The 24,849-nt window shown below is 42.9% G+C and overlaps 1 protein-coding gene across 4 annotated transcripts in view; it reads left to right on the top strand.

Moving 5' to 3' along the window:
- LOC116988463 (hippocalcin-like protein 1) overlaps window positions 1-16,947 on the top strand; it is a 116,391-nt gene extending 99,444 nt beyond the window's left edge. For all 4 annotated transcript variants that reach the window (XM_033045181.1, XM_033045184.1, XM_033045183.1 and 1 more), the window contains 2 exons: window positions 12,806-12,911; window positions 15,124-16,947. In XM_033045181.1, coding sequence (XP_032901072.1) covers window positions 12,806-12,911; window positions 15,124-15,221 — 204 coding nt within the window. In that variant the 3' untranslated portion in view covers window positions 15,222-16,947. The remainder of the gene's footprint in view (window positions 1-12,805; window positions 12,912-15,123) is intronic.
- The last annotated feature ends 7,902 nt before the right edge of the window (window positions 16,948-24,849 follow it).

Genomic DNA, 24,849 nt, shown 5'->3' with positions numbered 1-24,849 from the left:
TGGTTGCCGGTAATTTTGCCGGTAATTTTGCCGGTAATTTGCCGGTAATTTTTTAGTCGAAGCCGGTTGCGATGCTAGTTGAAGGTGGCTGCCGGAGGTTGCAGGTAGTGGAAGGTCTTCCACTACCTGCAACCTCCGCATAAGGAGCTCTAAGACAGAATGGTGTACTTGGTTTAATGTTGGCCTTTCCACTCTGGGAAAGCTCCAACCAAGCCTGCTTTTGTTCTGAAGATAGACACAAAAAGCTGGAGTAACTCAGCGGGTCAGGCAGCATCTCTGGAGAAAAGGAATAGGTGATGTTTTGGGTCGAGTCCCTTTTTCAGATTTTTTATTTCTGTCCTTGCACTTTTCTGCTTCTAACATTGTAACTTTGAATCCTCTATCTAATTTCTTTAACGTATTGTACTTCAGTAAGTGCAGCTTTTATTTCTGATTTAAAGAGAATCTTGTATCCTTGGAGATGCATTAACAGTCCGTACAATTATAAGATGCCAAAAATATCTGCATCTGCAACTAGTCCCATATTGACCCTTTATTCCTGAAGTGTAACTTAGCATTGCAATGTTGCATCGGCAAATGAAAGTATCTCCTTCTGTGGTACTACGTCCCAAACTGCAAATATTATCCCAGATGTGGTTTCATCAAATTCCCTGTACAATTGCAGCAAGACCTCCTTCATCAAACCTCCATGCACTTAAGACTAATTTATGATTTGTCTAATCGGTTGCTGTATTTGCACATTAACTTCTTCAAACTAAATACCAGCAGCCTCCTATAAATCAACATGTGCTTATGTTTATCTCCATTTAAAAGATGTGACCTGGAAATTGATTGACATTTTTCCCGGAGAGATTTGTGATAAGAAATATTTCCAGGCTGTCTTCCATCGCTTCAGAAATTTGCGATGGGGATGCATGGGAGCATGGATCTTTGTGTTTCGTGATGTCTTTGGGCTCAATGGTTGCTAGATTTGCAACAGTAAGTCACTGGCATTTGTCTTGTACATACCTGCTTCATTGCCAGTTAATTTGGGCTACACTTTACCCAAATCTCTAAATGCCACATTGCTGTGTGGATTAATAATTGTGTAACGTAGTAGAATATATTATTTGTTTTAGTCCCAATAGCAATCTTGAGGGGCATTGAGTTAGGTAGTGTGGGATAATGTTGGAGCCATCATAAACTGATATACAATGCCATTTATATCTGAAGATGTTTCATAATCTTTACAGATAATTATCACGTTTTAGTTTTTGGAGATACAGCATAGAAATAGGCTGTTCGACCCACTGAGTCCACACTGACCATCAGTCACCTGTTCGCACCAGTTATATCCCACTTTCTCATCCACTCCCCACACAGTAGGGGCAATTTACAGAGGCCAAATTAATAAAAAATTTAAATATATAGAAGCCAATAAATCTACAAAATCGCAAACCTTTTGGATGTGGGAGAAAACCAGAGCACCCAGAGAAAACCTACGCGGTTACAGGGAGAGCATGCAAACTCCACACAGTCAATACACGAGGTCAGGATCAATCCGTGCTCTCTGGTGCTGTGCGGCAGCCATTCTACCAGCTGTGCCATTGTTGTGGCAAAGGAACCAATTTGCACAGAACAAGGTATGTCCGTTGTAATTTGAGATATACAACAAATCTAAATTAACACTATTCAACATGGGCCAGAGTACTAAAGGGACTTGCTGATTTTGCTGAATACATATGGAGATAGATGGAGCCTCATCGCAACGAGACACCTTGGACTATACAATGTGTCGGCCAAGATTATGTGCTCAGGTTGTGAGTTGGGGCTCAAGTCTGCTGATTTTAAAATGTTTGTTCCCCTCGCACCAACCGGACAGCACTTGAAACGAAAGGGCCAACTCAAACCGACTAAGAGTTGAGAATTGCTGGCTGTCAGTTATTTGTAGTTCATTCTTTGTTGGACTTGCACGTCATGGCCATACACAGGTCCAGGTTAGTTGGCAAGTGCATAATCACCCTTTAGGAATGAAGCCGGCTTGCATTGCAGAATATCAGGAAGTATTCATCTTTTCATTATAATTTTCAACTTTGTGGCAATTGAATTGATTCATTCGCTCATTTGAAGTACATTTGTGCATTTGAAAGGAAACGCCACTCGCATATGGATCTTTATAATTAACTTGGCAAGAAATGCGTGTGTATCATCAGGAATTTTATGGATGTGCATGATTAAAGCTCAATTTGGCAGCATTTCTCCCCGTCGCTTACATAGAAGGTGCTGGCATGTGGATAATCTTTCATTTCTAAATGGAAATGGTCAAATGATTGATAGTACAACTGTGCTGACCAATGTTAAATTACTGTGGATGCACCAGGGAAACATTTACTCTTGGTGCTTCTCTTAACACTGAGGAAACTTACTACTTAAGGGCCTGTCCCATGAGCATGCGACTGCATGCGGCAAGCGCAACCAAACCGGAAGCGGGGGCCACGCAGGGGCCGCGCGGAGGTCGAGTGATCCCCGTACGGGGCCGGTCCCACCAGCATGCGACTGCATGCGCCGAGCGCGACCAAACCGGAAGCGGGGCCGCGCGGAGGTCGAGTGATCCCGTACGAATTGACGTGAAGTTTGAGCGAAGTCCGCGGGAAGTTCGCGCTAGGCGTACGCCGTCAAGACGCTGCGTACGGCGTAGAGACGGTGCGTATGGCGTCAAGACGGTGTGTACACCCGTCGAGGTGGTGCGTACGGCCTCAATGCGGCTGCGGGCCGGCAGGCTGTTGCCGTGCGGCATTTTTGAACAGTGTCAGTTTTCAGAGCCCCGTGCGGTGTCGGGACCAGCTCCGCACAACTCCATACGGCTCCGGCGATCGAAGTGGCTCAAGCCACCACGTTAGGTTGCGCTTGCCGCATGCAGTCGCATGCTCGTGGGACAGGCCCTTTAAGGTATGACCGTCATCACTTTGAACCTGATTCAAAATATTCCTGTGTCATGAGTGCAAATTCATGAAACTACTTCAGATTGTCTATCCCGGAAGATTGCATGAAATTCATCAGAAGGTACTTTAGGAGACTTTATAAACCTTTGCTCGGGTACTTCTGGCAATCCTGCGATGGTTGAAAGTATTTGGTAAAATGAGAATAAATTATGTTTGCTGCATGAACACATTACGCTGGGATTAGCAGTTCTGCCTCCTGGGATTTATACGGATAAACTCCGGGCTCAGTCGGAATCCTGCTAGGATTGAATGGGCACTCATCTGTCTCTGATGACTTGGGAGTGCTTGCAACTCTGCGATGGTGATAATTTGTATCCACTTGAAATGGCATTAGCAAAGGCCAGCTGGGCTGATCCATCTTCTGGAACGATACAGTGCGGCAGAACGTGCAAAGGCACTGCTGATCGTTGATTTGTTTGGATGCTGACCAAGAGAAGCCTTGCAGGATCGAACCAGCCATTCACATGCAGCATCTTTAAGCCCCTGTCCCACGATGCAAGTTCACCCAAGAGCTCTCCTGAGTTTAAAAAAAAAATCAAACTCGTGGTAAGTATGTAGAATGTACGTAGCGGGTACGTCGGAGTTCATGGATGTCTCGTAGCGGCTCGTAATGCTAACGGCAGGTACTCGGGAAATGCGGAAACCCGTGAAGTTTTTTCAACATGTGTGAAAAATTTTCAAGAGTAAAAAAATACTTGTGATGAGGTACCACGAGTTTGATTTATTTTTTTAACTCGGGAGAGCTCTTGGGTGAACTCGCATCGTGGGACAGGCCCTTAACTCTCTGCTTTGTTTGTAGAACATTTCAAAAACTGATTTAATCCTGCTGAATGTCTGAAGAAGGGTCTCAACCCAAAATGTCACCTATCCATGCTCTCCAGGGATGCTGCCTGACCCGCTGAGTTACTCCAGCATTTTGTTTCTTACCCCGCTGAATGTTTATGTGTCAGTATCCATCTTAGTTTCAAAACTTTCCGCATTTTCGCTGTAGCAATGAAGGAGTTGCATTAAAGAGCGGTCCCCACCCGAAATGTTACCTATCCATGTACTCCAGAAATGGTGCCTGACCCACTGAGTTACTCCAGCACGTTGTGTTCTAAGCAAGATTCCAGCATCTGCAGTTCCTTGTGTCTTGATTTGCATTCATGGTCCACCCACTGAAGACCAAGTTGAAGACATGTTTAATTTGTTACGGTGTCCATAATAGGATAGGTAGTTTACTTAGCCTGGAGGAAGAGGGGACACAAGCTTGAAAATACATCTGGAAGTTCAAGAATGATGTTCAGCAGAAATTTTAATTTAATGTAAATCCAGGATACTCTTCCATTGAAATGCACCTGAGGCTGGGTCATTCAAAATCTATATGTGTACCTCCCTTGCAGTAGTCTGTGCCTGTGCACAGGGCTTTATTTGTACCTGTTGCAGATTCAGATTCAGATTCAGATTCAACTTTAATTGTCATTGTCCGTGTACAGTACAGAGACAACGAAATGCATTTAGCATCTCCCTGGAAGAGCGACATAGCATATGATTTGAATAAATATTTACATTAGCATATATACAGACATAGTGTTTTTCCTGTGGGAGGAGTGTCCGGGGGGTGGGGGGGGGGGGTGATTGGCAGTCACCGAGGTACGTTGTTGAGTAGAGTGACAGCCGCCGGGAAGAAGCTGTTCCTGGACCTGCTGGTCCGGCAACGGAGAGACCTGTAGCGCCTCCCGGATGGTAGGAGGGTAAACAGTCCATGGTTGGGGTGAGAGCAGTCCTTGGCGATGCTGAGCGCCCTCCGCAGACAACGCTTGCTTTGGACAGACTCAATGGAGGGGAGCGAGGAACCGGTGATGCGTTGGGCAATTTTCACCACCCTCTGCAATGCCTTCCGGTCGGAGACAGAGCAGTTGCCATACCATACTGTGATAAGGATTGGTAAGGATGCTCTCGATGGTGCAGCGGTAGAAGTTCACCAGGATCTGAGGAGACAGATGGACCTTCTTCAGTCTCCTCAGGAAGAAGAGACGCTGGTGAACCTTCTTGATCAGAGTTGAGGTATTGTGGGTCCAAGAGAGGTCATCGGAGATGTTAACACCCAGGAACCTGAAGCTAGAAACACGTTACACCTCCGTCCCGTTAATGTGGATGGGGGTGTGCGTGCCGCCCCTGGACTTCCTGAAGTCTACAATGAGCTCCTTGGTCTTCTTGGAGTTAAGGGCCAGGTTGTTGTCAGCGCACCATGCTGCTAAGTGCTGGACCTCCTCCCTGTAGGCCGACTCATCGTTGTATCATCTGCATACTTGATGATGGTGTTAGTACCATGTACAGGTGTGCAGTCATAGGTGAAGAGGGAGTAGAGGAGGGGGCTCAGCACACAGCCCTGTGGAACGCCAGTGTTCAGGGTGAGGGTTGAAGAGGTGTGCTTGTCTAACCTAACAGACTGGGGTCTGTTGGTTAGAAAGTCCAGTATCCAGTTGCAGAGGGAGGGGTCGATGCCCAGGTTACCGAGTTTGGTGATCAGTTTTGATGGTATAATGGTGTTGAATGCTGAGCTGTAATCGATGAACAGCATTCTTACGTAAGTGTCTCTGTTGTCGAGGTGGGAGAGGGCGGAGTGAAGTGCCGTTGAGATGGCATCCTCCGTACTCCTGTTCTTGCGGTAGGCAAACTGATAGGGATCCAGTGTGGGGGGTAGGCAGCTTTTGAGGTGTGCCAGGACCAGCCTCTCGAAGCACTTGGTGATGATGGGGGTAAGTGCAACTGGGCGGAAGTCGTCGAGGCTTGCCGCAGTGGAGTGTTTTGGCACTGGCACGATCCAGTGACCTCTGTTAATCTGTCACACTTCGGCCTTTAATACTGCCATACAAGATCATTTTCTGGACTATTGGATGTTGTTAGTACTCCAACATACTATCAGTTTATTTTTTTAGATTCAGTGCAAGGATATAAATAAATATTCAAAATAATCCAGAAACCTTCATTGGAGGGCAGGAAACAGGGTCCTTTTGAGTTTGAAGAGAGCGTTAGAATTGGGGCATTGATGCGTGAAAGGTATGTGTGACTCAGAATCCCTAATGTGTGTTAAAGGGAGCATGTGGACAGGAGAGTGTTCAACAGTGTGCAGGAACCAGTGTTCGGTGTGCTAAAGGAAGTGCAGGAATCGGGGCTCTGAAATGTTAAAGAGGGCAAAAAAAAAAGTGTATCAGCGGGAACACAAGACCAGGAGCCCTGGTAGGTTGAAGGGAGTGTGAGAATCAATAGCCAGTGAGCTTAGTACTGAACTATCTAGATAACTGAATCTTACTGTACGTTACAGGCCAAAACGTTTTTAAAAAACACACAGAATATATTTTCTTGAGAAACACCAATTTTATGTTCATTCCCACTCTCAGCCTCTCTTCACAGCACTGTCAGTTGAGATTGGGTACAAGAAAATTCACATTCTCCAAATGGCTGTCGTTATACACTGAAAAGCGACTGTGAATGTTACTGGGCAAATCACTCGAAGCAGCCAGGTCGTGGCTCATCCTCATACTGGCCGGCATCTCGAGGCAGGGATTGCTGGTTGGCCGTAGAAATCCTGGAGGATTTCTTTCCCAGTCCATAAGGTCTAAGGCTAATGTCTTCTCAGACTGGGAAGATTAACTGTGTGGCTATAATTTAACATGTTGATGTTGGAAGAGCCAGGGCTATAGTCTTCTTGACTGTTGCTTAAATAATTTCTGCTTCCATTGGTAATAAGCCAGTTCGAAGTGAGCACCTTAACTATGACTCGTGTCTCAATTGGAATACCACCTAATTTTAACCTAAATAGTAAGTGATCAGGACAAATTAGGACCGGCGACAGATGACCTCAGGCAGGGTGTTACTGGCCCTGATTTGTCCTGTTCTTGTCCTCTTGCTTCAAATCCAACCCTCCGACCCCCTACAACCAGTGTGAAGAAGGGACCCGACCCAAAACGTGGCCTGTTCATTTTCTCCAGAGATGCTGCCTGACTGAATGTGCCGAGTTACTCCAGCATTTTGTGTCTATCTTTGGTGTAAGCCAGCATCTGCAGTTGCTTTTTTTTAAAATTACATTACAGAAAGAGATCACTTTTGTTATTCGTGGCATTTACTTAGGTTGCATATGCTTCAATTAATGTGAATTTTCAAACTGAATTTTAGAAATACTGTCGATAAACACAAAATGCTGGAGTGACTCAGTTGGTCAGGCAGCATCACTGGAGAAAAGGAATAGGTGATGTTTCGGGTCGAGATCCTTCAGACTTCTTTAGCAGTATTTCTTTAGAAATACTGTCACTGTTATGTCGTGTGTTAATTGAATGTTGCGGATGTAATTGACAGTTTCCTGTGAATTGTTCAACAAATCCATGCATTTGGTCTATGCTTTCACTTGCCAGGGGGGGTTGCTGTGATATTGGTTCTGAAGTTATAATCTGGCAGGCCGACCCATGGGTTTCAGTTTGACACTGACTGAATGATGTAAGTCACTTTGTGCAGCAACTGAATGAAGGTATGACACTTGTTAACTGTGTCTAAAGTGCCCTCTGATGGTTAGTGGTGATATTTTCTGCAATGTGACTAAATGCTGTGCAAAGAATATTCTCCCACATCACAGTGATTGTGATTGTATCACCTAGTAATTTAAGCAAAGCATGATCAGTAAATGAAGTCATCACCAAACCAATGCCAGGACTCCACGCATTGCAAGGGCGGCCCAATGGCCCAATGGTAGAGTTGTTGCCTTACAGCGACAGAGACCCGAGTTTGATCCCAACTACGGATGCTGTCTGTATGGAGTTTGCACTTTCTCCCTGTGACCATGTGGGTTTTCCAACTGATCGCTCCGGTTTCCACCCACATTCCAAAGACATGCAGGTTTATTGGCTTCTGTAAATTGTCCCGAGTGCCGAGGATAGAACTAGTGTAGGGGTTAGCGTTGGTCAGCATGGACTCGGAGGGCCAAAGGGCCTGTTTCCACACTCTACCTCTTAACTAGACTACTATCACATTGAGTCTAAATGTCTGAGTAGGTCAGCGATGATCACACATGTTGATGCAACTTCAATGAAATTGTTTTGCACATGTGTGTTCCCTGGATCACATGGACCTGACTTACAGAAATAAGCCTTCACAACGGATGGCTTTTGTTGATTCGACTTTAAAGGGCCGTCCCAGGCATGTTTGTTGCTATGGAGATTGGCATGGGAACGCCTACTGATAGTTGGATTTCCCACCACACCCCAGATTACTAGGGCCTGCCTTCATAGGACCCAGGGCTTATCATCCTTCATGGCAACCCACACCTCAACTGATCACAACCATCTCCCCATCCCACTGCCAGTGGTCCACCTGAGCAAAGATCTAAACTTTTCCATATCTCTCCTCCAAAACTAATGGCACTATTCCACAACCCTAGGAGTTAGGCATGGCAAATCGTCAAAGAATATGGAATAATGTACCTTCATCAAATTTGATGAAAATCGAAAAAACAAATGCAGATGTTGAAAATCCAAAATAAACACTGGAAAATGCTGGAAACATCCAGCAGGTCAGGAAGCATCTGCAGAAAGAGCAATAGAGTTGACGTTTGTTTCAGGGCCATTCATTAGCTCAATGAACAGTCATCAAACTGAAGTTTTAACTCTTTCTCTTGCTTGATGGATGTTCAATGTCTAATCAGGTGATAAATTAATGCTATTTAGGAAAGTTAGATCAAGAGAATATCAATAAAAATTAATAGGATCAGGATTAATAGGATAAAAGTATGTCAGTTTGTGGTGCAATGTAAGGCAATAAAAGACACTGGTGTATTGAATGAATGCCAATGCACAGGCTTTTAAGTTAAGTCTGCTACGGTTGTGATGAACGTTGATGTACAACAGTTTAACAAGGCCTCGTGAGAATTCCAAGGGTAAAGAGAATTCTCAGTAACTTCCTTATTTCTATTTATTATGGAAAAACTGGGAAAATATCCATTATTTCAAGTAGATTATTCACTGAACCAGATTTCTGTAGCATTTGGTAGCATATGGGAAACCATTGCCTATGGCGGTATAATTGTTCCCATCTTTATGTGGTTGAGATAAATACAGGATGAATTTTGTCCTGTGTAGGAAGGAACTGCAGATGATGCTGGTTTGTATGGCACAAAATGCTGGAGTAACTCAGTAGGACAGGCAGCATTTCTGGAGAGAAGGAATGGATGACGTTTCGGGTCGAGTACCTTCTTCAGACCTTTGCCCAATTTTTGTCCTGATCAGAAGTCCTATATATTTGGCTGCTGATCTTGATGTTGTGTTTAAACCCAAATGGAGTTTTACATCTTGTGCCTGTACCTCCATAAGAATACCCCATTCTAGTTATACTGCACATGTCTGCTCTTGTGACATGAATATCACAGGATGCCATAGGGGTAAGGGCAACAATTGTGTTAATTAACATCCACCATTCATGTGGTCAGGGTACCTTCCCTCTGCCTTTGTGTGTTGCCTCCATGCCAACACCAAATGCAAATGCATCATATCGATGGGTTAGTCTTTAGATACATTTGCAAAGAATTCCAGTGGATTAGTCAAACAGGATTTCATAAATACACGTTGAGTTAACAAGGACCAGAGGGTGGTCATATGTGATGTAGAATTAGGCCATTCGGCCCATCGTCTACTCCGCCATTCAATCATGGCTGATCTATCTCTCCCTCCTAACCCCATTCTCCTGCCTTCTCCCCATAACATCTGACACCTGTACTAATCAAGAATTTATCTCCAAATGTGGTGGGTGCATGGAATGAGTTAACAAAGGAGGTGATAGATGATACTTAAAATACATTTGGACAAATACACGGAGAGGAAAGATTGAGAGGGATAAGGACCAAATGCATGCAAATAGGATTAGCATAGATAGGCATCTCATCCAACATGGACGAATTGGGCCGAAGGGCCTGTTTCCATGCTATATAACTCTGAATCTCTAAGTCTGCTCAATCATATTGTTTTCAAATTATCTTAATGTCATCTCAATTATTTTAGACACCAGCTTTTTCCAAACAGCCAATGTCAGGTTGGCAATTCCAGAGTTCCCGGTTTTATCTCGCACTCCTTTGACGAAGAGACACATCACATTTGCAAAAGTCTGATATGCAAGAACTGTAGAATGCATAGAATATTGGAAGATGACAACCAGAGAACCAACTGTCGGCAGAGGCTCAGACATCTGTAGCTCATCGGGTCCTTGGGATTTGTTGTTCACTGTTGGCTTTAGCTGGATTTCTTTGCTAACACTAATTTATTTTCCTTCCTTGTGTTTGAACTTGTCCTGGCGATGTGCACGTCAGGAAATTTGGATGTGTGGCTTACATCGAAGTGAAATGTGTAAATGGGATGTTCGCATTTCTGCTGGAAATTGATGGCATATGTGTGATGCTGTGAATTGGGTAATGTCTGAAGCTGGAAATGCATTTAAATAGGATATAACCTCCAGAGCTGCATTCTCTGCCATTGAACTTTGCAACACAGAAGCCAAATTTTCAACATTGTCCCCTGCTAACCCCATTTATCCTTTAGCTTTACTGTTACTGATAGGTCTCCAGGCTCCCTGGAAATACATGACAGCTTTCAACCTTACCATCTCTGCATTCTAGTGCAGCTTCTGATAACCTTTGCTATCCACTCTGTCACGTCATGCCATTATTCATTGCTTCCTGTATAAGGTCACTGCCTGCATTACTGTTCCAGCCCCAGTCCAATTCACCTTGTTAGTACAGGTTACATGTTAACGACAGCCCACCCAAATGATACATCAACCTACGAATAGCATGGTTGCCACTGTTTGCCCAGAACAGTTATACAGATGAGAGGTTGGAACTTCAAAATACAATCTAAAAATAAGTGTCTGAAGAAGGGTCCCGACCCAACCTTTTTCTCCAGAGATGCTGACAACCTGCTGAGTCACTCCAACACTTTGTGTCTACCTTCTAAAAATAATGGAGTTGTGTAACCAGAAAGAGATTTATTTGGCACCTCATTAGATCAGCTTTCCGAACCAATTCAAAAGTATCACCTGCCCCAGTAAAACTCCGAGAATCTGCAATCTGATCATATCAGAACTTGTGGGATTTGGCATCCAGTTCACTCATTAGTACTGATGTGAGCCATGGGTCTGAGTGTGAGTTGGGTCCGCAGCCAGACCTGGGTTTTAGCCTGAGAGCCAGATGTGAGGTCAGAGTCTGGTACCCCAGGAATCAGGAACATGGAAAGGTGTGTGCAGCCATGGGCAGGGTCCAGCATGCTTTATATTTCCTGTTCTTTTTCAACGCGCCGGATGCACAGGTGCATTAATGGTGCCGCTGTCTAACATTTGAAAAAGTGAATTAAAACTGTGCTGGGCTATTATCAGGAGTGACATCCAATAGATTGGAAAATCTGTCAGTTCAATGCCACCAAAACACCAAGGGCGTGGATTTTCAAAGTTTTATTGCATTTTTGTTTGTGGTTGCTTCTGGACTTTATTTTGTGTGTGTTTCTTTTATCTCTTTTAAATGTCATCTCGGCAATAAATTAGATGAAGGGATTTTTTTTCTTTTTTACAACAATGTGCCAAGTAGTGAAAGTAAAATATTCCTCCAGCAAGTCTCACTGAGTGAAAAATTATCATATAATACAAGTCCTACATTTAAAATTCATTCTCAGTCATTTGGAGCAATGATGACTTCATTTAAGGATGGATTACCCAATTTTATTCATTGTGCCTGGGAATAGCAATGCCACATTATGAAATTGCAATTTAGAACCTTTAAATGCCCAGTTATGGAGACTATTTCATTGCTCTGGTTGATCATGACATTCAATTACTCTGCAGTTGTTGCAATATTCAATTCCCTTTAACCTCACAACACTTGTAGCAATGCCTATCACGGCTGTACGGGGACTGTACATGTTCACCATTGACTGCATTTACACCTGCGCATCGGGAACACGACTCTTTGACTATAGGTGAGAATTCTGCAGAACTCCTGCAGAATGCAAGCATGAACTCAAGCATCTAAATGTTTGTTACTGTAATTCTACATACCAACTGTATCTTCCACCTCTACGAATGGCCTCCTACACAGTTCCAAGGAAGCTCAGCCAACTCAACTGCCAATTAGTGACAATGGAGACTCAATATCAAGTTCAATGCATTCAGATCATGATTCTGCTGCTCCCATTTACACTGCCTGCAGAGCCATTTCTCATAATTATTTACAAAATTATTATTCCTTCCATCAACATCCCTTTGTCAACTCCACACTATCACTGAACATCTGTTGGGAATGTAGGGGAGGCCCGGTGGAAGCCTGTTTGTGGGCACCAAGCTTGATTCATAAGATAAAACTGTTCAATGATTTTTCTGTAACTTTGTGCCAAAAACGTGGTGACTCTTGTGTACTGCCTAGGTGAAGACTGTTGTATGATTTTACTGGGTTGTAAAAAACAAAGCATTTCACTGTATCCAGGTACATGTGACAATAAATTGAATTGAATTGTTCACTTGATCTTTCCTTCACTGCCCCCCCCCCCCTCTTTCTCTGCATCATAAAACATACTTACCTCTATTCTTTCCATGCTGATGAAAGGCCGTTGATCTGATATGTTTTGTTCCACAAGAAAGCTGCCAGACCCGAATATTTTCAGATTTTTCTTTTTAGTTCAGGCTTCCAGCACCTGGAGCATCTTCATCACATTGATCTTATATTAATAGACGTATGAGAGAGCTCAGGGAGGAGAGGTGTCAGCTATGTACTGGACAATGAATATTGACCCATTTATTGGACGTTCTTATTTTGACAGGCTATCTACAAGATGGTATCGACTGTGATGAAGATGCCTGACGATGAAGCAACACCAGAGAAAAGAACAGATAAAATCTTTCGACAGATGGACTCGAATAACGATGGTAACAGCCAAACTATTCCCTTGCATATTCAACAGTCATTTCTTCCTTCAGTACTTTTTACAGCAGAGGTCCCACTGCCGGCCATGAAGAATATGGCGTTGGCTCCAGTTTATGTCCCTGTGCCTAAGCTCGATAAATGAAGAGTAGTGCTTGACTCCATAAAATACTTTGAACCATAAGGCAAATTGAATTACTTTATGGTGAATCTGTGGAATTCGTTGCCACAGACGGCTGTGGAGGCCAAGACATTGGGAATTTTTAAGGCGCGGATTGACAGATTCTTGATTAGTAAGGGTGTCAGGGGTTATGGGGAGAAGGCAGGAGAATGGGGTTGAGAGGGAAAGATAGATCAGCCATGAATGAATAGCAGAGTAGACTTGATGGGCCAAATGGCCTAATTCTGTTCCTATAACTTATGAATTTATAATTAGATGTCAAATGTAGACTCCAATGAGTGCAGAAAGGGTCAGGTCACATCTGTGCAGCCGTTAGGGCAACTGCCCCATATTAAATTCCAACCTTCGGGGCTGTCTGTGTGGAGTTTGCAAGTTTTCTCTGTGACCATGTGGGATCCTCCCAGGTGCTTCAGTTTCTACCCACATGCCAAACATATACGGGTTGGAAAGTTATAGCCATTGTAAATTGCTCCTATGGGAGGATGAAGATTCTAGGGGAGGTGGAAGGGAATATGAGGTGAGAAAAAATAGATTTGCTGTGTGAACCATCGTAGACTTGATAAGCTAAAATTATCTCCATCTCTGTTACAAGGAAACACGATATACCCAAGGTTATTACTTCTCTTCACGGATTAGTGGGGGAATTGAAATGACGAGGAAAACTCAGCACAAAAACTTATTTCTAGTTTTGTAGAATATTATTAATAATTATCAATTATTATTAATAATTCATTCATTAAATAAACATGGATTCATTAAATAATGAAACTATTAGTTATTATTAATAATTATGAATAATGTCAACATTATTTTTACTTCATCTTTTACTCCAGTCACATTAAGTTTCTATATGGGCTTTTCAACCAAAATTGTTAACCTTTCTGTGACAATCTGTTAGTCCTTAAAGAAGCACAAAAAGGACCACTAACTAGTGTGCTTAAGTCCATGACAGAAAAAAGTCAAACCCATAACGTTGTAGAAAACATTAAAGTTATAATAAAATATCAGTTCAATTACTATCTATTTCCTTTGCCCTGCATTCCTTTATGTTGCATTTTTTTTCCAAAGGAAAAATGTTTAATTTCTAATATTTAAAGCTTAAAGTTTTGACAGAAGAATATCCAAATTATTCTCTGGGAGTTTTTTTTACATACGAATTCCACAAAACACACAAAAAATGCCCATGTAAATCATACCTGTCATACATCAGGTCTGTGCCTATTCAGCATGTCATGTTTATCATTTAATCATACCAAGTTGTTTTAGCCATAGATGCTGCATTGCTCACCTGTTGAAGACCCATGTTTATTTAATGCACATCCTGCATAGAGCATAATTGGTGGAGATTCTTGTTGATATTTCCCATAAGGGATATATAAGAGATGACTTTAAATAATTTTGAAGAATCGATCTCTGGGAACCTTTTATTTGTGGATACAAGTCAGTGGACAGAGGGAGGGAAATGCCCGAACTATAACCACATAAATATATGAATCTACATGGACTTCATCCTCAAATTACATGCCTTAGTAAATTTCACCACATGCCTTTCCCATTTTACCAAAATAAATGTTCTCCTAATATCATTCCTTATTCAATTCCTCAGCCACCCAATTGTCTAACAATACTAAGGACAAAAATTGATAAGATATTTTTGTTTTCTTCCTCCTTAAGTGAAATATTCCAGTTCAGTTCAGTTTTAATTTATTGTCACATGTTCCAAGGTAGAGTGTAAAGGTTTTGTTGCGTGCTAACCAGTCAGCAGAAAGACAATATATGATTACAATCGAGCCATTCACATGATGATAAGGGAATAGCATTTAGTGCAAGGTAAAGCCAGTACAATCCGATCAAAGATAGTCTGAGGGTCCCTGATGAGGTGGACAGTGGTTCAGGACTGCCGTAGGATGGTTCGGTTGCCTGATAACTGATAATGAAATGATTCAATTTTCATGAATTAATTTTTTATGAAAACAGCCTGTTACTTTTTCAAAACAGATTGTTCCTTAATACACATTTTTACACGTTTCTTCCAGGTAAATTGTCCCTTGAAGAATTCATTAAAGGTGCCAAGAGTGACCCCTCCATTGTACGGTTACTACAGTGTGACCCAAGCAGTGCATCTCAGTTCTAATGGGACATGATTGTATCGCACTGATCATCCGAAGTAAAGGAACGAGCTTTCATTCCAGCTGGATTGCCAACCCTTTGTCTGACCTCCATCTCATCATGAATTGATCTTCCTGCCATAAGAGGGTGATTGACTAACATGGACAGCATAGTTTACCCACGCTGTCTTCGGGGGAGCTTCTAGTCACTGCATTGTTACTTTTGTATTGTGTTTTCTGTGCAATGGACACTTCAACAATCAGGCATGCCAACACTCATAAGGCGACAGGACATTGTGCGTAAGGCTCTCCACTATGGTTCAGAATAATGCACATGTCTGTTATTGACTCATAACCTGAACATCAGTTTGACATTGCGAATGTAAAGGTGCCACATATGGGAGCTTGCAATCACGCTTTGAGTGCATTGTAGCTGCTCTAGTTATTGCATATTGTTGTACAAACCAACAATTCCAATTCCCAGAATGATCTATAGTGATCTGCAAATGAACCTAATGGATTATTTCACTTGCAGATTCACCAAGTGAACCTCTGATCACTGTGCAAAGTATAGTTTACGCTTAGTAAGCAGGAAGACATTACAGATTTGTTTGCAAGGGTAGGTGTAAACTGAGGTGAAATGTTTTAAGTGGCCCTCACGTACACAGTGGAGCTGTTGATGTGTATACAGAGTGTGCCCTGAACATCATTTTGGTTTTATAAAAAAATACTTGGAATCGAGTACCGCTGATTTACCAACTTATATATATTCCCCAGTCTAAGATTTCTAAATCTGGTAGATTCCCAACACAAGGTTTGATCAGTTGAAGTCAGTGGCCGTTGATTATATAAAAATGGCAATGAGTTGTTGCCTAAATTATGGAAAATCACCAAATCTCCCTTCAGCTCACATCTCATCCAATAATGAGGTCCATCTCCCTGATTCCATTTCACTGGGAAGAAGATAAACAGTTGTTGGAAGTAGTGGAATGAAGGACATACCCAATTCCAAATCCACAAAAAATTGTCATCCAAACAAAACAGGTCTGATGAGACTGGATTCTGTTGTAAAGTAATAATAGATGTCACTCTCGTGGGAAAGGCAAGTCTGCCGCGTTTTCGATGAAGGAGTAAATAATCGCCTGTGTTAGTGTGTAAGTGCTACCAAGTGCAAAGGTAATGTGAATTTGATTTATGCACCAGATTGACATGGTATATCGTGCATCCAGTACTCTTGTTTTGTGACGGCATGCACCAGCACGGCGTTCCAGCAACCCCCAAAAAAGTTAAATGTCGTTATTTTGTTTTACGGCCGCGTAATATATATGTTTATTTATCTTGTGTGCCAGCACCTTTATTTGTGCAGAAAAAATGCGCTGCTTGCATCTATCAGACACTATGACCAAAAACCCAGACACCAACAGAATTGATGGCTGTTAGAAACGTACGAGGGAATACTGTGGACAAGTGCGCTAGATGCAAGGTCTTCCTGCCTGATATTATTACTGTCTCACCATGTTATAATAACTGGAATAAAATTCCACTTTATCCTTGTGATGAGTATACTGAGTCTGCTCTAGCACGAGTGTTTTGCGTGCTTCAGGAATGAAGGAGGAATCACTGGCAGTGCATGTTAGATCATGGTATAGGAGGAATTGTATTAAAAGTTAAATGTATTTTTAACAGTGTTGTAATTCATCTTCAAATACTATTCTAAATTAAAAAATCATTGTTTTAAAGCAAGAAATGAAATGCCGTTTTTTACCATCGTGTGGAAATCAGACTTGATCTACTTATTGAAATCAGTGGCATAAAATGTTACTGCTTGGGCAGTTTGTTTTTGTGCTCAAGTTTTCAACATCTGCAGTCTCTTGTGTCCATATAAAACATTAGTTGCTCTGAATTTGACAATATCACTGCTGAATGCAGAAACATTTAGCACATTGTCGAAATGGGCAGATTTTGTGTTTGAGCTTATGTAGTGCCTGTATGACTTTTTTTTTAAATTGTTTCTACTTGAATCAAAAGATCTGATTTGATGTTTTTGCTCAAGATTTCAAGGCAGGATCTGGGCTGAAAACAATGAAGAGCAATGTTTAATAGTAAGATTAAACGAGAACTTACCAGTTTGAAGTTTGATCTTGATTTTGTGAGGAGTTACGATGAGCGATTACGTGATGAAGGGCCGTCCGTCTGCGTGCGCGTCAATCTTCAAAGCAGCGGTGTTAAATCACAGATAAAAAGAAGACCTGAGAATAGTAAGATTGAAGAAACTAGAACTTCCATGTGACCTTGATAGTATGAGGGTGGGAGCGGTGGGCACGTAATCGCTCATCGTAACTCCTCGTAAAATCAAGATCAAACTTTAAACTGGTAAGTTCTCGTTTAATCTTACTATTTTACTTCGGAGTCACGTGAGTGACTACGTGAAGATTTCAAAGCTCTGTGATTTTACGCCGGTTAAGAATCCAGGCGTCACACACTGAATGGATTGACCATGGATGCGTGTAATCATTAAAGCATTCAGACATTACGTAGTTAAGTAAGGACACTGATGCTTTAAATGAAAGAAAAGTTTTTAAAAACTAGTTCCCCCTCCCAACCTTGGGGGTAAACTATGGGACAGAACTTAAATTGGTACGTGCAAACACCCCCAGTCCGGTAATAGGTTTGTTATAAAACCGGTGGACCATTATTTCATTCGTTCATCCTGCAGCCACTAGGATGTTGTCAAGAGGCACGTCCATTGCTCTTGCTGCCGACGTAGATGCAGCCCTGGTGGAGTGAGATTTAACCATATGAACGTTCACTCTGTTACCGCCATTACCCCCTTTGGCCATCTGGAGATGGTTTGTGTTGACACCTTCTGGTCTGTTCTGAGCCTCTGTGGTTCTCCGTAACTCTCAGATAGTGGTGTTAGTATGTTACCACACACACAACCGTAGGTCCTCTGGATATGCCAAGAACTGGATCTCCATCCCTGGCATTCCTGGCCTGCTATGTTTATATCAGGTTCCTGATTATGAATGTTATGTTGTTCATATTGGTGGTCATGTGGTCCAACCGTAGCTTTTGCAGTGTCTGGACTCTTTGTCAGCATACCACCTTCAGGGTTAGTTATAGGCGGTCCCCGCTGTCAAAGTAGGGTTAGTACCACGCTCACATCCCATGTCCGCGTACCTTGGTCTTAGAGGTATTAGATTGTAAATTCTCTTCATGAATTTTGTTGTAAAGGAGTGCGTTCCTATCGACCCGTGCCCTGCTTGCAGCATCAGATAGGAGGAAAGTGCGCCTTTGGCACTGTTGATTGCACTATAATTTTGTTTATAGTTATAGTACAGAGTTGATAGGAAACTCCAAAACATCTGTTATCCGAACTGTGTTGTATTTGTTCGGACAGTCCTATGCCTTGAAATGGCCTCATCAGAATCTGCAGACCAACAAGTTAATACGTTCGTGTAGTGGATGATTACTCCCTGTAACTGGGTTCACTAGGAGGTCCCTGCTCTTGGGTACAGCCATAACTGGCTGGACTATAGTTCCCAACATTTTTGGGGACCAGGCTTGAGTAGGCCAATCTGGCACTACCAATATGCCTGTGGCTTAGTCTTGCTTGATTTTGGTCAAGCATCGGTTTGTGAGACAATTTTGCGGAAAGCATACATAAACAATCCTGCCCAATTGAGGGAGAAAGCATCCACTGCCTTTGTTCCTGGATCCTACTTTGCAGGACACATATCTGGGTAACTGATGGTTTAGTCTAGATGCAAATAGATCAAATCTGGTATGCCAAATCGTGTAGTTATTTCGTTAAATACTGCCTGATTCAACATCCATTCTGTGTTGTTATTAAACATCCGTGATCCAGCATCTGTCACCGTGTTATATCTACCTCGTAGATTTCCCAAATATTCCTCTTGATACACCAGTGCCAAATGAGGTTCGACAATCTATCGTAAGATACAGATTTTACACCACCCTTGTTAGTGGATATGTGCCACCGCAGTGGTGTTATCAATCTGAATTTGAACAAGCACCGGTTGCATATTGCTACAGAACCCCTTGAGTCCAAATTGTGCCCCCAACAATTCTGGGTAATTGATTCCATGTGTTGGGGAATTACAGACTCCTGCTCATTCCATCTGTCCCCACAGCTCTAGACTGTGTTAGTGGCTCCCCATCCTTAGCCGCTAGCATAGGTCCAAAGAACCCTTGATGGCTTTCAAGCAAATTTACTTTGAGCTTTCTCATGTTCGTTATCCACCGTAGTTATTCAACAAAGGCCTCTGCTGGCAATCCATAGTTTTGCCAATTTTGCCTGCATGGAATCTGAGTGTTCGTTCCTTTGCTCGCTGTAATTCTGGTAATGCAAAGGCCCGTACGTACTGCTGGAAATGCGGCTACTATTTGCCAATTACACTCGCTGTTTACCTGATAGATGGCTAGTATTTGACTATCAGGTCATAGCAGGCTTGATTAATATAGTCGTTTGCCCCTAGGCAAAGTCACCAAACTATTTACTGTTTTTGATAGTAAATTCTAGGTAATCAATTACCCTTGTAGGTGTCAATTTTGATTTAACTGGATGGATGAGGTAACCAATTCTATCAAACATGGTTTTGGTTTGCTTTGACTGATGCTTCCAGTTAAACTTCAAATATCTCCTGTTCTAAGTGAATAGACACCGAATAGTATGCATCTTTGAGGTCGATGCATGCCATGTGACCATTTTATAGGAAGCTCCTATAAACAGTAGTTAGACCATAACAAAATTACTGTTTCTAAAAGACTATACTGCACAAATGAGTTAAACCTGGATAAAGTGACATCCTCCATCTGTCACATGTCCTGAATGGCAATCCTGCCTATAATTACTGGGCCTGCCTCGAAGACAATTCCAGTCCGAGTTCCAAGTCTGCTTGGAACCTGTGTATGTTGTGTAGTAAAATTATCACGTTATTATCTGGGGGTTTTTTGGGGGTTTTTAAAAACCAGTTCTGAAATTTCATGTTATTGTCATTTTGAACAAGAACACAAGAGTAAATTACCAACATGTAACTGCTCCACAATCCCTTGTTTCAGTAAACCCAGACCCACCTATCTCCATGGCTACCGGTGGTCCTGTGGTAAGCCCAAAGGCCTCTGATGCGGATTCCTTTTCTCTCCTTGATTGGGAGTAGGACTGGTAAGGAGTGTGGATTCCATGTTTCTCCCGACCTCCGCTTGGGTCTGGTCTGAAAACCTCATTATACTGAGCCTGCCTTGTAGGACAATTCTGGCCATTATTTTGAGTCTGCCTTGGAAGACGACTCTGATCGTATTTCCGTGCCCAGCTTTCAAGCTACCATCGGATTCAGTGAACCGCTTACCCCCTATGGAGGTGTGGGGTGTGTTGTCGCCTATGCGGATATTCTGCCAACTGCTGGCTCTTGAGGCCATATGCATGCTTCAGTATGTTCATACTTTAAATTCGAGATCAGTTACCTACTGATCATTCACACTCCCCTCCACTGAGAGTGAGGTTCGTAGGCAGCCCTGAAAACAGGTGCTGCCGCAGGCCCCTGAGGATACCTGTGCTGATATGGCCCTTCCAGTGGACCTAAATGAGATTCTAGATTTGGTCAGACTGAAATGGACCATGAATGCTCCTCTCCTCAGAGCAGGAGACATTTGTGCAGCCCTGAAAACAGGTGCTGCTGCCTGCGGGTTCTCCATAATATCCGGGCTGTCAAGAGCTAGATTCCATCCAGGGAAGCACCCAGTGGAACCTGGATGATTGCAGAAGCACTTATTTTCTATTTGTTTGTATGGAAGCTTATTATTCCTTTTATGTAAAGCATTTTGGTGTTGACTTAAACAGTGCAATATAAGTAAAACTTACTTACTTCCTTTCTTCTGCTTGTCCCTGGGAAGGTTCCCCCCCCCCCCTCTTCTTTGTACTCTGATTCAGAGTGGTTTCTTCCACATGTAGTTCCCCCTCCAATGGGGAAGACATTGGGCTGCCCCATGTGCGAGGCTCCCGGCACCGGCACTGCTGTAGGCCGTGCTGATACTGCTCCCTCCCTTGGAGCAGATCATTGTTGGAGCAACTTCTCCATAAGTTGCTCCATATGGGAGAAGTCGTCCTCAGACGCTCTCCGTTGAGGGAGGGTATCCCTCTTCCCCGGACTCATCTGAGTCAACTGGTTCGTTTAGACTTGCGGGTGGCATTACGCACCGCAGGACAACCATGGAGCTCCTGCTCCCGCGCAAAGTCTCCTGCTGATTCTGCTGTCGGCGCTAATGTCGGGAACAAGACCGTCGCCCGCTACTTGGAAAGCTGCGGTCTTCGGCAGCCGACATCCCCGCGGGCCGTCTCCTCGACATCTGGGCTCTGAAAAAAAACTCCAAGCGCGAAAGAACGCAGGTAAGTGATTCAACTTTCCTTACCTGCTCATCCTGACGGCCTGGGAGGACTCAGTGCCTGCCAGTCCGTCGTGCGTGTTGCGTTCAGACGTAATGACGCGCATGCAGACGGACGGCCCTTCTTCACGTAGTCACTCACGTGACTCCGAAGTAAAATTGTTGGTGCGAAGGACTGGTGATGAGAAAAATAAAGCAGCCTTGATGTTAACTCCAAGGAACAAACGACACCAATGTAAATGTCAAAGTTCTTATACATGCTTTCTAGCTACACTCTATTTGTGACGCTCATAAACCTGTTGCGACCAAGCCTTTGGTCACGAATGCAGCAGAGCATTATGAGAATGTTTCTGATTGGGACCATCAGGAGCCCACTGGTAGAAATAGCGAGTTAGCGGTTCTGTTGGTGGTTCCAAAAGAGGTTATCTGACTTCAGGAAGGTTAAAAAGATATACAAGCCAAACAGAAAAGAAGATATAGATAAAAGTCAATCAAGAAACATTGCACTTTTATACAAGAGGAACTTTAGTGAGGTTGTATTAAGTAATAAAATATAAGTGGAAGTAGTAGGATTGTGCAAGTTTGTAGTACAGAAGATATTTAAGTCAGAAATGACCAGGTTGCCTTGTTTCAAGTTTCCTACACTCTGCTTATATCTTTAAATGCGTAGTTGGCACGGATCAAAAAGTTGCAAAGTGCAACAGATGGTGGAGCCAAAGATCCAGACTGCTCAGTCTTAAAAGAGGGAATCATTTGGAGGATGTGCACCTATGGAATAAGGATGAACCTGTAAAAGTTGTGGCTTGTAACGTAGAGATGGCAACAACTTGCCAAGGAATGTTATAATAGATTACAGCCACAGGCCATCGTGTCAGGACATAACGATCCTTTGATAGCAATGCAATATCCAAACCACCATGTTTACTTACCTTATCATTTGTCTGTGCAGAAAAGAAATACCTAACTGCCCTGGAACCATGTGTGAGGATGTGCAAGAACATTCATCACCGACACGAATCAGCCATCAGTACAAGTATGTTGCTGAAGAATATGATATCAACGATGCTGTAATGAGCAGAGGATATTTAATTCATCATTGGCGTCAATGGGTATTTGTTATGGAAGTTAATGAGAAAATGTGTGAAATCCTACACTTGTGTAGCTTATTACATCCCATGCTCAGTTATGTGCAGATGCAGGGCTGCATGCAGAGGTGCTGCACGGTGGTGCAGCAGTGGCGTTGCTGCCTTACAGCGCCAGAGACCCGGGTTTTATCCTGACTATGGGTGCTGTCTGTACTGAGTTTGTATGCTCTCCCCTTGACCTACCTGGGTTTTCTTCGGGATCTCCGGTTTCCTCCCACGCTCAGCGTGGACTCGGTGGGCTGCAGGGCCCGTTTCAGCATGGTATCTCTAAACTAAACTAAAAGGCCTGAGCTGGTACTACACTAGGCCCATATTGAGTAACTTGTCACCTGTATGTGAGGAAGGCAGGTGATCTCACATTAACTACTCTTTGGTTATTTTGTCTCTTGCCTACAGTGAGGGGTAACTTGTTGTGGCACATCTTCTTGGCATGTGAGAGGAAACATGAGCATCCAACCGAGATCCTTGCACTGATGGAGAGAATGTACAGGACGGTACCCAAGGTCAGGAATGAAGTCGGGTCCCTGGAGCCGTGAGTCAACAATGCTAACCACAGTGCCAACATGACACTGTCTTCTGTTGTTACATTGTTGTGCTCCAAACTGCACTTGGCAGTTTCTGAATGTCACGTAGATACCACTGGTGAATCAAAGTGGCTTTAAATTAGTTGCTTTGCTAAAAGAGATCTCAGGGGGACTCCTGGATATTGGAGAACTGAGATCTTCCATCTGTTTCACTGGTTGTGAGTTTGCTTAGCTCCAAGATAAGTTTGCACTGTTTGATATGATGTTGGCCTGTTTTGTGGATTAACCCATTCGGGACTTCATTTTTAGGCAGGCCTTTGTGTTGTGCTTGATTTATTGTCCCACACACCTCACTGAGACAGAAACTTCTTTGGTATAAAAACAACCGCTTATCCCCAAGAACATTGTTCAGAAGACACAACCCCCCATTTATTGGATCGTCAGCAGGCAGCCCTCTCATGCAGACTAGTTTAACTTTGACTGAAGCCATGTTTGTTCTTTCATAGGTACAGAGATCAAAACGTCAGCTGAGATCTCACCAAGGCTCTATGATTAAATGATTTGTCATTTTTGTATATGATTAATAAATGATCATGTGAAACTTATTCATTGTATCAGAGAATTCGGATCACACACAGTATTCTCCTTCACGGAATACTGCTTTTGGTATGTAGAATGTAGGAGCTGCAGGTGCTGGTTTACAAAAAAAAGCCACAGTGCTGGAGTAACTCTGGGTCAGGCAGCCTCCGTGGAGAAAATGAATAGGTGATGTTTTGAGTTGGACTCTTTGAGGAGAACTTCTTCAGAGTAGGCATACCTTGAAGCACATTAATGAAATCACAAAGAAATGAGGAGAAGGATCCCAACACGAAACATCGCCTATCCATGTTCTCCAGAGATGCTGCCTGACCCACTGAGTTGCTCCAGCACTTTGTGAGTGCTTTTGGGGTTTTTTAAACATTTTTTTAAATCAAGTGCATTGAGGTGACCTCCATTAGCTTTTATTTTCTTGATCATATTGTTTATAATTAAGGAATGTAAATACGTAAACTAACATGTTAAAACGTGATGGAATGTATTTGTAACCAAAGGTGCAACCTGGGTGCAGGGTTTGAGTCTTGACTTGTATCACACAAACTATCAGCAGCAATAAGGGATCCAATGGAATGTTACATTAGCCTTTTCTAATTGTGTTCTATGTATGGATTCTGAAAGGTAGGGTTATTGGTATAGTAGCAAGAGTCTAGGATCAGAGGCCATAGCCTCAGAATAAAAAGATGTACTGTTAGAAAGGAAATTAGGAGGAATTTCTTAATTCAGAAGGTGGTGAATCTGTGTAGTTCATTGCCACAGATGGCTGTGGATGCCAAGTCAATGGATATTTTTGAGGTGGAGATTGACAGATTCTTGATTAGTACGGGTGTCAGAGGTTATGGGGAGGAGACAGGAGAATATCTGAGAGGGAAAGATAGATCAGCCATGATTGAATGGCAGAGTAGACTTGATGGGCCGAATGGCCTAATTCTGCTCCTATATCTTATGAACGTATTCAAATTAAAGCATTGAGCCAGAGTTACTCCAGC

This window comes from Amblyraja radiata, chromosome 27 (genome assembly GCF_010909765.2).
Source record: "Amblyraja radiata isolate CabotCenter1 chromosome 27, sAmbRad1.1.pri, whole genome shotgun sequence".
Taxonomy (NCBI): domain Eukaryota; kingdom Metazoa; phylum Chordata; class Chondrichthyes; order Rajiformes; family Rajidae; genus Amblyraja; species Amblyraja radiata.
This window is presented reverse-complemented; position numbering and strand designations above follow the sequence as displayed.